Source organism: Tenrec ecaudatus, chromosome 9 (assembly GCF_050624435.1).
Source record: "Tenrec ecaudatus isolate mTenEca1 chromosome 9, mTenEca1.hap1, whole genome shotgun sequence".
In the NCBI taxonomy this organism is placed as follows: domain Eukaryota; kingdom Metazoa; phylum Chordata; class Mammalia; order Afrosoricida; family Tenrecidae; genus Tenrec; species Tenrec ecaudatus.
In genome coordinates, this window is record NC_134538.1 from 113,860,530 (window position 1) to 113,877,212 (window position 16,683).

At 37.6% G+C, this 16,683-nt stretch overlaps 1 protein-coding gene across 2 annotated transcripts in view; it reads left to right on the forward strand.

The window, feature by feature from the left end:
* SEMA3D (semaphorin 3D) overlaps positions 1–16,683 on the forward strand; it is a 241,232-nt gene that overhangs the window by 167,881 nt on the left and 56,668 nt on the right. For both annotated transcript variants that reach the window (XM_075558471.1, XM_075558470.1), the window contains exons 8-10: positions 1,303–1,445; positions 14,816–14,927; positions 16,481–16,550. In XM_075558471.1, coding sequence (XP_075414586.1) covers positions 1,303–1,445; positions 14,816–14,927; positions 16,481–16,550 — 325 coding nt within the window. The remainder of the gene's footprint in view (positions 1–1,302; positions 1,446–14,815; positions 14,928–16,480; positions 16,551–16,683) is intronic.

The following is a 16,683-nucleotide window of genomic DNA, read 5'->3' on the forward strand; positions in this document are numbered from 1 at the left end:
AATGGCTCATAAACTTAGGGGCTTATCAGAATCACCTCTAAACATTTTTTTATTTCTATATTTTAAAATACACTTGCCTGTACACTTTTAGACTTTCGTTCTGTTAGTGGTATTGATCTTGAATATCTATATATTTCAAAAATTTTGTACACTGGGTTATCCAGAGAAACAAAACCATTGACATTTATATTACTTATTTCAAGGAAAAGACTCACGCCACTGGGGGTCTGATAGTCCCAACTCTGTGGATCAGGTCGTAGCAGTTGGAAAGAGCGCCCGGGAACAATGACGAACTGAAGACCTAGAACCCAAAAGGAAGACAAATTCCCCACCATCAGGTTGATGCCGACTCATAGCCAGCCTGTAGCCCAGGGCAGAAGCGCTCTGGGAGTTACAGAGACAGGAAGCGTAAACCCGGCCTTTCCTGCCCAGGGCATCTGGTATTTTGAACAGCCAACCTCGCAGTTAGCTGCGTGACACGCAGCCCCTATGCCACCAGGGCTCCGATGAGCTAGAGAGCAATTCTTATTGGACCTTGCCAATTTGAATATTACGTAGAATTTACCACTTTTAAAATCTGTACTTTTCTGACATTTAATTTCTATGTAAATTCTTGGGTTCATATCTGCTAACAAAGTGACAGTAGTAGAAACACCAAAGCCCGAGAGTTCCAGAAAAGGGTCCGGGAAACAGTAGCGGACGAGAGCGACAGCTTATGCACAGAGTGCCCCTCGGAGGAGAGCGAGAGCTTATACACAGTGCCCCTCATTTCCTCTTACAGCTTCCCTCTGAGTGTAGGAGACAATGAGTGGAGAAGGAAAGACGCGAATTCAGCGAGGTTGGGAAGCAGGGAACCCAGCTCCCCCTTCCCTTAACATCCAAGATGAAGGCAATTGTGGAATCTCCTTTACTTGTCGATCAATTGCCGGGATGCACAGTCAGGGAGTACACGGGGAATTACAAAATCATGACAGCACTAAGTTTAAGGAGACTTCTTCTTCCGCAAATGAATTCAGCTGTGGCTGCCAGGCGGTCCTCTAGGAAGTCACCTACCTACACTACCGGGTTCCTAGAGAACGTGATCACTGCCTTAGAGAAAGACTGCATATGGTTACATTGTACCATGTTTATGTGTGCACATATTTTATTTCCTATGTGCAATTCCTAATTCCTTCTCGTTTTCAGGTGGTGGTGTAAACCTGATACTAATGGTTTTATATTTTTTTTAAAAAAACCAACCTAGGAATATAGAGACTGAAGTATTTGTTTTTTTCAATTTGTACCTCATTTTCTCTTTAACAGGAGCAAAGTTCATCGGAACTTTTCCCATACCAGATACCTATAATCCAGATGATGATAAAATATATTTCTTCTTTCGTGAATCTTCTCAAGAAGGCAGCACTTCAGATAAAACCATCCTTTCTCGAGTCGGAAGAGTTTGCAAGGCAAGCTATATTTACTTACTTCAAGGCAAAAATGTATACATATGAAACCAGTCATAGTGTGGAAGGGACGCTCAGTGGTATGATTTACAAAGTGATAGAATGAATTCATATGATCCCATGAATTTTTGAAATCAAAAGTTAAAAAGAAAATGAAAAAGAAAAAAATGAAAATTTTGAATAAAAACTTAAATCTAAAAAATGTAAATTAAAAGAGAAAAGGTTAAAAAGAAAATGGTAGTCGAAAATTTTAAACATACTGCGCATTTTTCCCATTGGCTGAACTGCTGACTGGCCTGAGTTAACCATTTTGACAGCTCACCACTCTTACTGGTGGGCTGTTCCTTTGCGGGCTGTTGGTTCTCCCAGTAAGAGCATTAGATTATGCTAGATTGGGGGCTGAGCAGTTTGGGGGCTGAGCTAGATTGGGGGCTGAGCAGTTTTACGTGCAGTTAAACTTCAAAATTGAAAGCAGTAGTATCATCACTATGGTAGCTTAAATGCTAAAATGATTCAGCATTTTTATCAAAGCTTACTTCATTTAAAATGTGTATTTTTGCATGGATAAAGTAAGTAGAAAATACAGTTCTATAATTATTATAAATATTTTCTAGACCATTAATCTACATTAGGTCCTAAAGGGGAAAAATGAGGTATTCAGAAACAAATTCATGAACCAAGATCTAAAACATTACGTTTTAACCAGGTGGGGTTTTTTTATATGAATAATTCTTATGTTATAAAATACAGAGGGACTCTATTAGGTAATTCCTTCCACTTTCTGCAATCAAAATTCTAATTTGAGTGAATACAAACTCTACAAACTAATAATGTTACTGGCATTCAGTGTTTGATTTAAGTATAATTGTTCTGTGTTTTCTTCACTGAATTTATCTTTACTGAACTACTTCTAAAATAAACAGGCACCTTTCTAGTGAACTTAAATAATCAGCTGAAGGGCTGCTAATGCTGGTGAAAGCTCTCAGTGGGAAGCTTTCTCTGCTCTTTTTTAAACTTTTCATATTCTCCCATCTAAGCCTATTTCTTTTTGTCTCCATTTGAGCCCTCAGGCTTCTGAGCATTTTCAAGGACAGAATACAAACCATCATTTCACTTAAGAGTGCTAATGAAAACGTGGCTTTTGAATGAGGCCAAGTTCTGAGCCCAGATCATCCTTTGCCATCCTGGCCAATAATGCTGTCTCCCACTGATCCCTTCACCCGCAGGGGACAGAGCCACTAAAAGCATCCTCACTCTTACAGAGTCCTAAGAATTAACGGTAATTTCTTTTGAAAGCTCTGGCCCGAAGATGAATGGCTGTGGATTGGAGGAGTGTTAGTGTACTGAAGCAGGCCTTGTAACAACACTAGCCTGACCCTAAAAGCCCTACTCTGGGTCGACAAACTTTGTAGTGTTGTGCTGCATTAACTGTGTCATAGGAGGTTTATAATCAAGTAAATATATTTCTTCAAGAGTCACTTTCAGATAAACAAACAGCAAGCTAAGTGTTTGCTTTGTGAGCTTGTTCAATACTTCTTGATAGTTCTAATCCATTTTATGCCAGTGAGTCATAAAAAGTAATACTTTTAGCTAGTTTCAATATACTGAAAGTTATCTTAGAAGTAAAGAAATAAAAAAAATCAGTTGCCCCATATATAAATGTTTTATAATAAGGTTGTAGTACCAACTATATATCAGCATCTTATAAGGCATATTACATTAACAACACGCTAAGGGAGTGGTAAATGGGTCTTCTCACCACACAAGCACATACAAATCCCCGAGGCCACACAGCAAGACCTTGTCATGTTATTGCCTTGGATAAAAAAACAAAACAAAAACAAAACTAACACTTTACCAAGATCCAATAAAGACATTGGATTGATGGATCTATGAAAGAAAAGCAAAGCTAAGCTAGAGGTTCTTTTTATTCATGCACCATCCTTGCTTGATCACTACCGTTCATATTATCTGCAGCATTTCTCATCATAAATAAGATCTATTATTTACATACTTACAGTATTTGGGCTTTGAATACTTATCTGAAATTTTAAATTGCAGTACATCCTGCTTACATTTTTTTTTTAGGTTCTGCTTAATAATTTAGGATTAAATCTTGGCAAACCCATGAATACTTCCCAGTAGAAATTTCCATGACAACATGAATACTTACTTGAAATTAAAAAAAAAAAGATCTATGTCCTACAGAACTATAGGTGACAGCATCATCGTTGTTTCTCTTATATGTTATTTTCACGTGACAAAGTTTCTTCAGAGAATATATTAAAGTTTTATTCTTTTGTGGAGTTTAAGCTCCATTGGGTCATTATCATATTGAAATTCTGTTTCCAACAGAGAACAATAAAATACATGCTATACTATGAAGCAATATTGTGCTTGAAATAAGCAATAAAAAAATAAGCAATGATCTAAGCAGGAAGCTATCTTGTCAAAGAGTTAAGAGTAAACTGTGTACACTTTACTGCACTTACAAAGTATTTCAGAGACATAACAGTCTTTGATATGATTTATCCTACCAGGACACTCTAACAATATCTATTTAAAATGTTTAAACTTTGTATGTTTTTTGAATTACTGTTTACATATTTATTTTTTCCCCTCTCATAACCTTTGACACACATGAAAAAACTTTATTATTTAAGAGTTTCTTACCTTTTCTTCGAAACAAATGTTATTTTGTGAAGACTGCCAATGATAAAGCATAAGGACTGCTGGTAGGTTTAGAAAAAGGGCAAAAATTGCACGGAAATAATGAAAGGACTTTTTTAAAGGATATATCTTAACTACGTCTATCCCATTTATTTCACTATTTTATATTTCAGTATCAACAAAATATAAGGTGACTTCTATACGAGAAGTCCTACAGGAGACACGGGAGCAGCGGTTCTCCAACTTCCTCACGCTGCGACCCTTTCATACAGTTCCTCATGTGGTGGTGACCCCAACCATAGAATTATTTTCGTTACTATTTCACAACTGTCAGTTTGCTACTGTTATGAATCAGGTGACCCCTGTCAAAGGATCATTCGACCCCCAACAGGGTCGCGACCCACAGGTTGAGAGCCGCTCGGTAGAAGCTAAGACGATATATATTATACAGAAAGGGTACCATATAAATAGATTAGCAGGTCTATAAACAGATAGTCCCAATACATGTGATAGAGGTAGGAGCTGAGAATGCTGAGAATCCAACCACGTTTGAAACACAGTTGAGCTCTGGCTTAGTTAGGGAAGGTCAGCTCTGGAAGTGACCAGACAGCTTCAGTGCCACGATGGCAAGCGGAGGGAAAGGCATTGAAAGAGTTAGAGAGGGTCACTGTGGCGGGAATGGCCGATGGAAACATTAGCACAATCAGAGTTGTTTACATTTTAATACATATAGCTCATTTTCAAAAAGCACTTTCTTTTCTGTTTGTAAGTAAGACTGATTCATATCACAAATCCTTTGATTCTATGGAGTATATGGAAGTCCTACCCTAATTAGAAAAGGGGGACATATAAATATGTTAGGTTTCTGGGATATTTACCTTGGTTCTTGCTTCTCAAAGCTGAAAGAACTCATGCGGCAGAAGAAGTTTTGTAAATCCAAGCTTTTTGTGTGAGGGAAAGGGCCATTTCAGGTATGACAGTCTCCGAAAGTACACGCTCTCTTTGGAAATTGTGCAAGGCCCATGACAGGGGCCACTTCAGCATGAAAAATGGGGAAATGGCCTTGAAGCGGTCGCAGAGCCAAGGGAGTGCCTGCACTGAGAAAGGACCAAGAGCTCAGGGTAGAGAGAGTGCAGGCCGGAGAGGGCCCCCATGAGCCTTGTGGGAACCCAGGAGGGATCCTGCACTGAGACCTGCTGGGAGAGAGCACCTGGACAAGAGGGAGGGCGACCTGCCCTCTGCCTGCTCTTGTCCTCCTATCCCCACTGCCTGCGAGCAGGTGGGGGCAGAGGCAAGCAAGTGTGATTAAGGGAAGGACCACTCCTAGGGGCTAAAATCAGGTGCATCTGTGAGGTTGACCTTGAAGGTAAAGATTGACCTTCGCCAACACACTTCAGGTGCACCTGTGAGTTTGGCCTTGAAGGTAAACGCTGACCTTCACCTACACATAGGTGCCTTAGTCTGCGCATGCTCAGTTCTGCATTTTCCCATAGGTGTTCGGTGTGTCCCTGCTTTCTTGCCCATCCTTTTCTTGTGGCACAGCCAGCTAATTTTCGTTTAGGGTAGGCATTCGGTGGACACTAGCCCCTTTGTCGCTAATCTTACTACCTGTCAAATGCACGCGTTTGATACCACATCAACCAACTGTTCTTAGTAGTGGAACAGGTTTGTAGTGGTCAAAATGGTAATATTGAGGAGGTTAGTTGTCAAAACCTAGGAAAACGTGGCATTTTAGTCATTTCAAAGGTTGAAATTGTTGTTGTTATTTTTCTCTAAACTTTAGAGTAAGTTTCCTTTGAGAATGGATCTCATTTGGAGCCTTATGTGGTGAAAAATAGTGTGAACCATTCAGACAATGCGCCTTTTGGGCAAGAGGTGTGGGTGGGAAGGAAGAGCGCTTACTAGGACACTGACTCAGAGGGCACTTTCCCAGGGTCACACCGTCAGTGACAGCCTGTGCAGAATGACCTTCAACTGAAGCATCTTGCAAACCCTCCTTGTTTGCTGATACACGTGGTAGAACATCTTTCCTAAGGAGTTGTTTTTCAATTGTGTTGTTTCCATTTATTCAATCAGCATTCTCAATTCTCTCCTATTTCAAAAAGAATTTTATACTAGCACTCTCTGATACTGTGAGGCCGTCAGTATTTCAAACACCAAGTGGCATATGTGCCCCCACCCCAGACCCTATGGACCTGGCTCAGACTCCTAGTGACCCTGTTAGAGACAGACTAGAATTTCCCCATAGGTTTACAAGGTCGTAAATCTCCGGAGCAAGGATCAAACTGCTGCCCTCTCAGCCAGCAGCCCAGTACTTTACCACCATGGTAAATTGCCTAGCTCTTTGGGGTAAGGTATTAAGTGTTGATTGAATGAACAGGTGAAGTAGAATGGAACAAAGCTAAACCGATTTGTATATGTTCACTTCCCACGTTAGACTTTTCAGGTAAATTCAGATTATTGTGTCTTTATGGTGTATTTACTGTGTTTGTATGTGTGAGCGGGTGAGTCTGTGTGATATGTGTGTGTGTGTGTGTGTGTGTGTTGTTCTCAGTTCAACCCTGTCCAATAATATGTGGAAACGCCAGTAATTTCAGTGGTTTGCTTAAAGCGTTGTGCTTCAAGGCTGTTTTGCATCATTTTTTGAACTCTTGTCAGCTTTTGAAGTGTTGTCCGTCAGCTTATTTACGCTGGGCCACTCAGGATTCCATCTGTAAATTATGCAGGTCCTCGGCTTTGTTTTGCAGTGTTTTCTTTTGTCTGTTCCAGGAATTCCGTTTGGATGGCCCTTTCACATAACTTGCCTGGGGGTCTAATTAATAGCCCTTTCCTTCCATTCCACTTGCATCATCTATTTGGATATACGGCCCTATTTGGAAAATTACTACCTTTGAAGATTTGTACTTGTAGTCGAAAGACACGTTTCTGTAGTTATTGATCTCCACCTCCTTGCGGTTTTTGCGCTTACTTTTTCAGTGTCACTAACAGCCCAAATGAGAGATTTAGAGCCCATGAATTACAGATGTGTTTGTGCTTCGCTTCCGTCCATTTTCCTGTCCGAGAAATCCCTTGACAGGCATTTATACTGTTTGTTGTAGTTTTATATTTTATGTATTTGTTTTTATTTAATGAACTGAGATCCTACCTGAAAAAGATGGCTTGCTATGCTTAGATTTATGAAATTTACTCAGCAACGGAATCCATTAGCCTAGTCTATTACTCCAGTCCTGCCTCTTCAGTAATCTTGACAAGTTTTGAAGTAGTTGGAAAACATGTACTCCATTTCTCTTTGCTCTGCCATTTTCCAATAGCAAATCACAGCCATCTTTAAACCTTAGAGCTATGAGGCTTTGATAAAATAATATTTTGGATCTTGAAAACCTATATAGAATTTGTCCTTAGAAACTAGTGTTTAGTAAATAAAGGGTTTTCTTGTGTTTCTTCCTCCTCTCTCCTAAATCTTAGATGTTTGAAGTTTTAAAGAAATGGCTGCTTTAATACTAAATTTCCTCAAGAGTATTTTAGGTGAAGTAAAAGACTATACTTCTTTGCCTGTCGCAATGTCTGGCATTTATTTTGGATTCTCAAGTTATCAGAGAAGACAGTAAAGCCCAAGCAGTGAAGAACAAATGTAAATAAACCGTACGCTGGCAAAGAGAAAAAAATACCAGCAAGGTTGTTTTTTATTATTATTTAACAAAATTGTAATATCTTAACTGAAACTTCAGTTTTTCAAGATAATAAGTAAATAAATAAAGACATGGTTGATTTTAGGCAATACGTGAGTTGGTTTTCTGACATGTTATTATGAGATGATTTAAATTACTTGAGGTACCCTTTTATCACAAACACCTCCATCATAATGATATCCTTTGACTTTTAATGTTAGTGACCACGCACGTTTTTTGTGTATTCATAATCTAATACCATGAATCAAAGTCACAACAAATTGTGAAAAGAGCTTCATGGGCCCAAGAGGAGAACAGAGCACCATCGTCTCATTTGATTCAATTGGTGGAGCATCACTATCTTATAGAAGGCACTTCCTGCCTTCAACTATCCTCTTTCTCTGAGTTCCTCCTCTCAGTGTGGTCCTCAGTTTTCATGGACCAGCTGCAACCAGGACATGAGGCTCTTTGTGTCTTTTTCTGGATTTATTTTGTTACCATCACTTTTTGATCAGAGTTCCAAGCTCCTAAATCGTCTGTATTAATTTATCTGCCTTGATCATTTCTTTGTACTTACGCAAACCCACAAGACCATTTTTTAAAATTTACAAAGAAAGATTATCAGTGAAGGTTGAGGGCTCCTCAAAACAAGTAAATTGGACAATTCTTAGAGGAATCTATTGCTGAGATTGTAAGTATTTCCTGGCATATGTGGAAGCTTAAGGAGATTCAATGATATGTTTGCACACGAGATTTTTTTTAACCTGGAAGGTACAGCTGTTATTATTATTACCAATCATAAATCGGATAAATAATGGCAAATTATGTCTCCTTATAAAAGGCATTGAACTGAAAATACAAGAGTACAATAGTGTCAAAATCTTGTTTGTTAAATTATTTTTCAATTTTCAATAGAACTCTTGTTTGTTTTCCTTAGAGCTTCAGTAGCGGTAAGATTGTTTTCACAAGGTAGGGTTAGATGGGACTGCAAAATGATAAGGTGGTGTGAATACAAGTGAAAATCTCGGAGGTTCTCCATCATTAATGGCTAGAAACTAGAAAGGGTGTTACACAAGAGATGCATAGTTTATGGTTTTCAATGTACTTTAGAAAATCCCACTCTCTTGCTTACACAAAGGCACTAAAGAGAAAAGACCCAAATTTCCAAACAAGAGAAAATATATAGCCTTTAATTCCAGCACAAAAACCTTGTTAAACAATTTTTGTTTTTGTTATTGATGTGTGCCTTTCCCCAGAGTTAATTCAAATGTTAAATCCTGCGTTTTTCCATCACAGTTACAAATCATCAAACACACATATATATTATAATGTTACAACTTGTTCTCAAATGGCTTGGGCATTTATGAAATATTCAGAGTGTAAGTGCAAAAGATCTACAAGTCAATTATTGCATTATCCAAGAGCATCTATTTCCAACATACAGTTGAAATGATAACATTTCTAGAGTGCCGAGAGGTACTTGAAGAGGGTGGTGTATCCAGACCAAACCATGTTAACAGATGAACCTGGGATCGTACGCACAGGTCAAAAGGCACACTCAATAAAATTTCATGTGTGACAGATTCTAGCTACTTTACAAGTCTGTGCAAGATTTATGAAGATGTGAGTTTGCTGAGACAGTAGAGGGAAAATGGAATTACCATGAACCTGCCTATGATTCATTTGCCCATTAATAGAGGCTATGATTAGTAGATCATAATACTTCCTAAGATGTAACAATCACCCAATCAGAAGATTCCAAGATACTAGATTTTAAACTTTTTGAAGGATTATAATCTATACTTTCCTTCTTTTTGTGTGTTTTATTTTTTACCAATCACATTAAAATTAAGCAATATGCTTAACACAAAAACAGACCCAAAGAATAGAGACCCCCTGTGCTTACCCCCAGACGGAACACAGGGGGTCAACCTGGTTTGCCTTTCATGTCTTTGCTACTTTCATCTTCATCTTTGTGCTGAGGATGTCAAAGCTGTGGGCAAGCTGGACACAAAGAGATTGTGATCAATAGAAGTGGGTGGTGACTAAGAGCTGCTGATTCTGACATCTCAATAATAAATCTATTGTGTTAGTGAGACTTCTGTGTTCTTTAGAACCTCACAAAAATAAACACAGGGGTGACAACTTCTTAAAAAAGGAGTTACCTCTCTTTCAGCTCTCTGCTGGGGTTAAAGTTCTCAGGGGGGATTGTGTGGATTTGCAAACAAATCCTAGGATTAAAAGCTGGTCAACAGAGCCAGTCAACTGACACTTCCTCACTGAAGAAACACAACTCCTTGGGACTTGAACTTTGCCATTCCGGGTCAGGCTTCTGGATGTCTGTAATAGGTACTATCAAGTCATTAAATGCTTATAATCTATTCCTGAGGGCTATTATCCCTGAAAGTGTAGTATCCCCCTCCTCCCACCACCTTCTGTTCCAAGTATTTACATACACAGGACGCTTGCTTTTTCTTGTTATACATTCAGAGAGCAGTGCTCAGAGGGTGTCCTGGGAGCATTAACCCCTGAACCCCTGGAGGCCAACAGGACATCAGGGAGCACTTTCCCAGTGTGTTCCGCAGACTTCCACCCAGCCTGGATTGTAGCACCCCACGCAGAACAGCCCACGAGCTTGGTATTCTCTGATCTTGGTTGATCTAGGGAACAGAAACCAGGAAAGCCAGGAAAAGTGAAACTCTTGATAAGGCAGAATCATTTTGAATTTGTTTTGTTAGTGACAGCAGGTGGCTTTAGTTTTGATCTGATTTGTTTTGTTTGTTTACTCTTCTCTTGTTCAAAGGATTCAGTTTTCATTGGAAAGCTAAAAAAAACAACTACATTATAAATCTTTATTTTATATATAAAATCTGGAACTTATAGAATAGTTAAATGTTTTCATCATTATCTCTATTATGAGATGTGGGTAATAATTGCAAAGATAAAAGGGGGTTACTTTTGAGAGTGGAGACATATTCTTAATAGAATTTTTCATTTAAAAAATTTTATTGTTATCAGTGTTTCAGTGGTATCACAATTGCAATTGAGCAATCTTCACATTCTAAGAGAAAATTTAAAACAGAATATGATCAGTTACATTTTTTGATAAAGTAATAATGTGGGCACTTGTTAAAAGAATGCTTTTGAGTAAATAGTTCACATATTGTTATTTATTCAGTTAAAAAAATCACCCGATTGTCTATTTCATACCAGGGTAAAGCAATAAACCAAAGTCCCTGGCATTATGTTTATAATAGATTAAAGGGGTTTTTTTTTGTCTTTTGCATCAATGTTATTTTAATAAGCATTATAATCATTCTAAAAAATACAAATATAGGCCAATACTGTTTTACAAATACCGTAAGTATGTGAAAAGAATACATTAAAAAGAAAATGTTTTAACCAAGGTTCTGATTAGTACAATTAGGATTAAAATTAATACAATTATACAATCAGTACAATTAAGATTCTGCGGAAGAAAAAATATATGTCGATGATTAAAAGTGTAAGTGAATTAAAATCATCAAAGGTCATGAGAAATATGAGGAGATGGCTTACCTGTGTTTTTAAATTGACTCACTGACGAATTCATTAATTTAAATTCACCCAAAATCTAAAACTTTTGTATAATCTCCAATATACATTATCACATTACCTCACATAACCTACCATACATATAATCCTAGGTGCAATGTTAAGATGGGAAAAAAACAATTATTTATATTTGCATCTAAATGTACAGTTATAAATTGATCTGGGAATATAAGTATTAAAAATAAGATTAAACCTGTCTTCATGTCTACAGACGTCTAAATTCATCCAATAGCTTGCTAAATCCTGATAGAGAACCATATAATAAATTAAATTTGAATTATGATTATAGACATACTTGTTAGTAGATTAGAGTCTCAGAGAATCTGCTATGTATTTATTTTATTTTTTTTCAAAAATCTCATAATTTGCTTCTTTGCTAATTACTAAATGATTTAGAAAGTATTGTACATTTAATATGGATAACAATCTTTACTTGGATTTAAGACTTCCTTGAATTTACTCCAATTTAGTTCTATGACATTCTCTCGAACATATTCTATGAGTGTAGTCATGATTTAGTTTGAATTAGTCTTTGAATTCCATATAAATCTTTGAGTTTTCATCTGGTGCCTCTCTGCCCTGTCTTCAGCACCTCCACTCTTTCCTCCAACAGTCTCGACCTACCTTTTAAAGACTTACTATTAAACCTGACCCTTCCTCGAATCCTTTTCTTATTTCCCCATTATAGATAGTCCCCATTATGTGTGTGCGTGTGTGTGTTCAAAACGTTCAAAAGAGGCTCAAATTTCTTGCCTCTCAACTTATGTGTTTCTAAAGATTTTTTATCACTTTTACCTTGTATTTTTTTTTTTGCTATTCATCAAGCATTAAGCGCATGGGCATTAAGCACTTGCCCAGTAGGATGTTAGTAAGGTCATTCCATTTGGCTTGTGAGTGTAAGCTCGAAGGGTGGCGTGTTCTGGTGAGAATGAAAAACCATTAGGAAACTAACTGAAAGCTATCGCGGTTTTTCATTACCGCAAGGCGTCCGCAATTCTAAAGAGCATGAGCGCCAAAACCCCCCTGCCCTAGAAGTCTTGCGTTCTTCCACACTGTTAGCTCGCCATTGTTTCTGCCATGTGCTGGGTGTGAGGCCAACCCTGGGTGGGCAAATGATGTGCTCTCCGAGCGGTGAACCCACCCATCAGTGCTGCAGAAGAAGCGCCTGGCAATCCACCTTCGGAAGGATTGCAGCCAAGGCAGTCCTGCAGAGCAGTTCTGTGCTGTAACATACAGGGCTGTCATGTGTCATAGGCAAATCTATGGCAGCAGATTTGCTTTCTTTATGTGTGTGTATATAAACTCTTATGGTATGCGAAGACTTCAAAAAGTTTATAGGAAAGTAGAATTAAGATCATAGAAATTGCTCACTAACTTTTTGAAGTTCCTCGTTCGGAATATATGCAGTCCGTTCCCGGCATGCCTGAACTCAGCTGCTTGCTACCTTTGTTCCCAAAGTAAATTCATAGTGAGTTTGCATCATTCCAAATGAAATACACTCTGCCTTTGATTCTCAATTGCAAATCTAGGTTTATTCATAATAGATTGCATTGAATATAAATAATATAATAATTTTTAAAAGAGTTCTTAAATTGTTGATTGTTATACACGTAGAGAACTGGTTAAAATGAGTGGTTTTTATTTTTACAGAATTACCACTGAAAGTTATTCTGGTGTTTAGTGGAGGGGAATGTAAAGCAAGAGCCACTCTCTAAGCCACATACTGTATGTACACCTGTACGAGGTGCTAAGACTCTGAGGATGCTGTCTTCCCAGCTCTCCCACAAGACAATCTTTCTGTTCTTATCTTTAGAGCAACTGAGATATTGATGTGACACATGTCCAGAAGCTCTGCCTATAGATCTAGCTATACATCTATCGTCTATCATTATATTTATCCACTGCCCCCTTTCTTCTCTCCTGAGGCAGCTTGTCCCCTTATAGCAAATATTTAGATGCCACTGGACTCTCCTGTGTGAAGTGATCATTTGGTTGTTTTTCTCTAATTTTATTTTCAGAAATAACATATAAACAAGGGTAAGACAGTCGCTAAATAGTCAGCCTTGAAGTTTAACTTGAAAATTAACATTTTACCAACCTTCCAGATTATAGATTCACAGAGGGATTATATGTATCTCACCTAATTTGTATTTAGATGTAAATACATTCATGGAAAAGTTGCTTCAAAAGTTAATTTTTGCTAACCAAAAATTATGTATGTAATATATTTATTTCATGAAATAACTTATTTTGCTTTATTATGAGCACAGGGCTAGTTGAGTCAAATAAAATAGCATGTTAATTTTTAATCACAGAAACATATAATTTAAAACCAAGAAGCTGCTTATGAGTCACTATTAGATAATATAACAACATAATTAGTTTGAGTTTCTTAAAAAACTTATGTTTACCAATATTTAAAGAATATTTTAGAGAAAAATTTAACACGGACAATTATATATTCATGTTTTATATTTAGAATTGCCTTTTATGTAATTCATTATGCATAGCATTGTGTTGTCTTGATGTTTAATTGTCAAGGCCATATGTTGAGAGGGATGATTTGCTTTTCTTTAATTGTTATCAAATTGGTTCTGTATCATATTGACTCTATCTAGTATTTCTGAGACTGTAAATCCTTACAATAGCAGAAAGCCTCATCTTCCTCCCATGGGGTGGCTAATGAGTTTGAACTTCAGATCTTGCAGATCTAAGCAACCCAATGCTTAACAGACATCTCCAAAATAAGGAGGCATATTTTTGAGGAATGTTATTATTGATATCAATCACCTGAGTGATATATCCAACTCAATGCTAGCATCTGTTGAAATCAAGGGACCTAGTATTATGCTAAGGAATTTCCATATATTATTTTATTTACTTATCATTATAACTATTTTCACCAGGCATTTTATAGATAAGAAAATAGAGACTTGGGATAATAAATAGCCTTTTGTAGGTCTAAGGAGTGGCGTAGCGGGTTATGCTTTGGGCTGCTAGAGCCATGGTCAGAAGTTTGAAGCCGTCAGGTTCTCAGTGGGAGAAAGGTGAGACTGCTCCTAGAAAGACGTACAGCCTTGGAAACCCAGTGGGACAGTTCTCCCCTGGCCTGTGGGATCTCTGGTATTTGTAGATGGGTGGGATGTGTATGTCCTGAAGGAAAACGCTAGCTTAGGGAGTATTTGAATCCAAGCCTGCCTAATGGACACTCACCTCACGTGTGAACCCTCTCATTCAGTAGAGTTAAGGTCCCTGTGCTGTACTTATTTAAAGAAGAGAAAAGATGTTGAATGACAAAATCGCCTCTCTCCTCATTTAGAAAGATAAGGACCAGCTATGTAAGTCCTGTGTCCTTAAATAATAATATGTCTAGCACCAGTTTTAGTTGGAAATAGACTCATGTTAGTAAATCTTTATCTATATTTCCCCCCTCCTTGCCAGAATGACGTAGGAGGACAACGCAGTCTGATAAACAAATGGACAACTTTTCTTAAGGCCAGATTGATTTGCTCGATTCCAGGAAGTGGGGCAGATACGTATTTTGATGAGCTTCGTAAGTTGTACATTCTTTCTTGCTTAACAAAGCCTTATTAACCAAGTCTTTTGTCTTTTGTTTTATTTCTGAAGCCTTATTACGTAGCTTGCCAAAGGTTGCAGAAATAGTCTTTACTAAAATTGAATGCATATTAAAGGGCATAGAGGTACGCAAGGCCTGGGCACATGCGAATTAAAAAGACCTTTGCTTTCTAAGAATCTTCAAAATAATGAAGGAAAACAACAACAACCCTGCAGCAAAAGCCAGAGAATGATCTTCTTGGAGACAGCAAATCCAACCTGTCCATTTTCTTTCCTTCTTCCTTTTCCTGTCCATTTTCTATGTTCAATCTTTCCCTTTGGAAAGAACCTCTCTCTACTGTGGGAAGAGTGCGGGTTCCTTAGTCTATGACTGCCCTCTGCTGGGCGACAAGAGAGGCGTGGTAACCTGTGTCCCTCTGACTCAGTATAAAGAAAACTGGAAATTAGAAGAGATTCTTCTCTTTCACGTCACCTCCTTATCTTCCCCAAAGTTAATTCTAGATGGGTTTTGGTTGCTGTATAGAAATTCACCATTATTATGTGTATCTTCTTGAACTTGTTTATATCTTTACCATATAATGTAAAAATGTATACAGATACACACATGCATTAAATGGTCTTATTATTATCTTTCACCTGGCGCCCTGGTGGTGTCATAGGTTATGCATTGGACAATTAACCTCAAGGTCAGTAGTTCAAAACCACCAGCCACTCTGGGAGAAAGTGAAGCTTTCAACTCCCATAAAGATGGGAGAAACACCATCTCAGAAACACACAAGGGCAGTATGACTATGTCCTACCGGGTCACTTTGAAAGAGAATTGACTCGATGGCTGGGAGGCTTTTGTTTATTAATATTTACATTAGTAAATTTCAATATTTGTGGATGATTTTTTTCATGTGTATAATGTACATCGACAGCATAAGTAATATTTCTCAGGAGAGTAAAACCAAGAAACCAAACCCACTACCCTTGAGTCAATTCCAACACTCTGTAGGGTTTCAGAGACCATCAGTCTTTGTCGGGGCCAACAGCCTCTTCTTTCTTCTGCAGAGAAGCTTGGGGGTTTGTACTCCGGACCTTCTAGTTGGTACCTCCATACCTAACACACAAGTGCCACGACCAACACTGCTCAGGTTCATATCCACTGCACTCATTTTTTACATAGCAAATTTCATATTGAACCAAAAGGAAACTGAATTACTAAATAAGTTTTCAAATTAATGTTATCTTTACACTGGAAGCTGAAAATGAGCTATAATTAAGGTTTCTCTTCTCTGTGATTCATATAATCTTCATTGGAAATGGTTATGGGATTGTCAATGAACCATTTCATTTATTTGCCATTCAAGAAAATACTAATGCTTAATATTATGTTGCTGTGAGCAAATAACTCTTTTAATTTTGATGTCTTAAGGCACAATATGGCGATTCTCACTGTTTATAATGCTTCATAAATGTTATTTTATTTTTGTAAAATTTTTATAATACTGGGAAGTAAAAATATTGTGATTTTTCCCCCATTTATAGAAGATATTTACTTGCTCCCCACAAGAGACGAAAGAAATCCTGTAGTATATGGAGTGTTTACTACGACCAGGTATGTTCTGGGACATATTCTTAACCATTTGAGAATCTTCATGTGTACATAGGTTATATATTATTTTTGTCCGTGCTTTTTAGGTAATATCTCACACACATGCCTGAATTTTACTTTTTAAATTAGTGTTTCT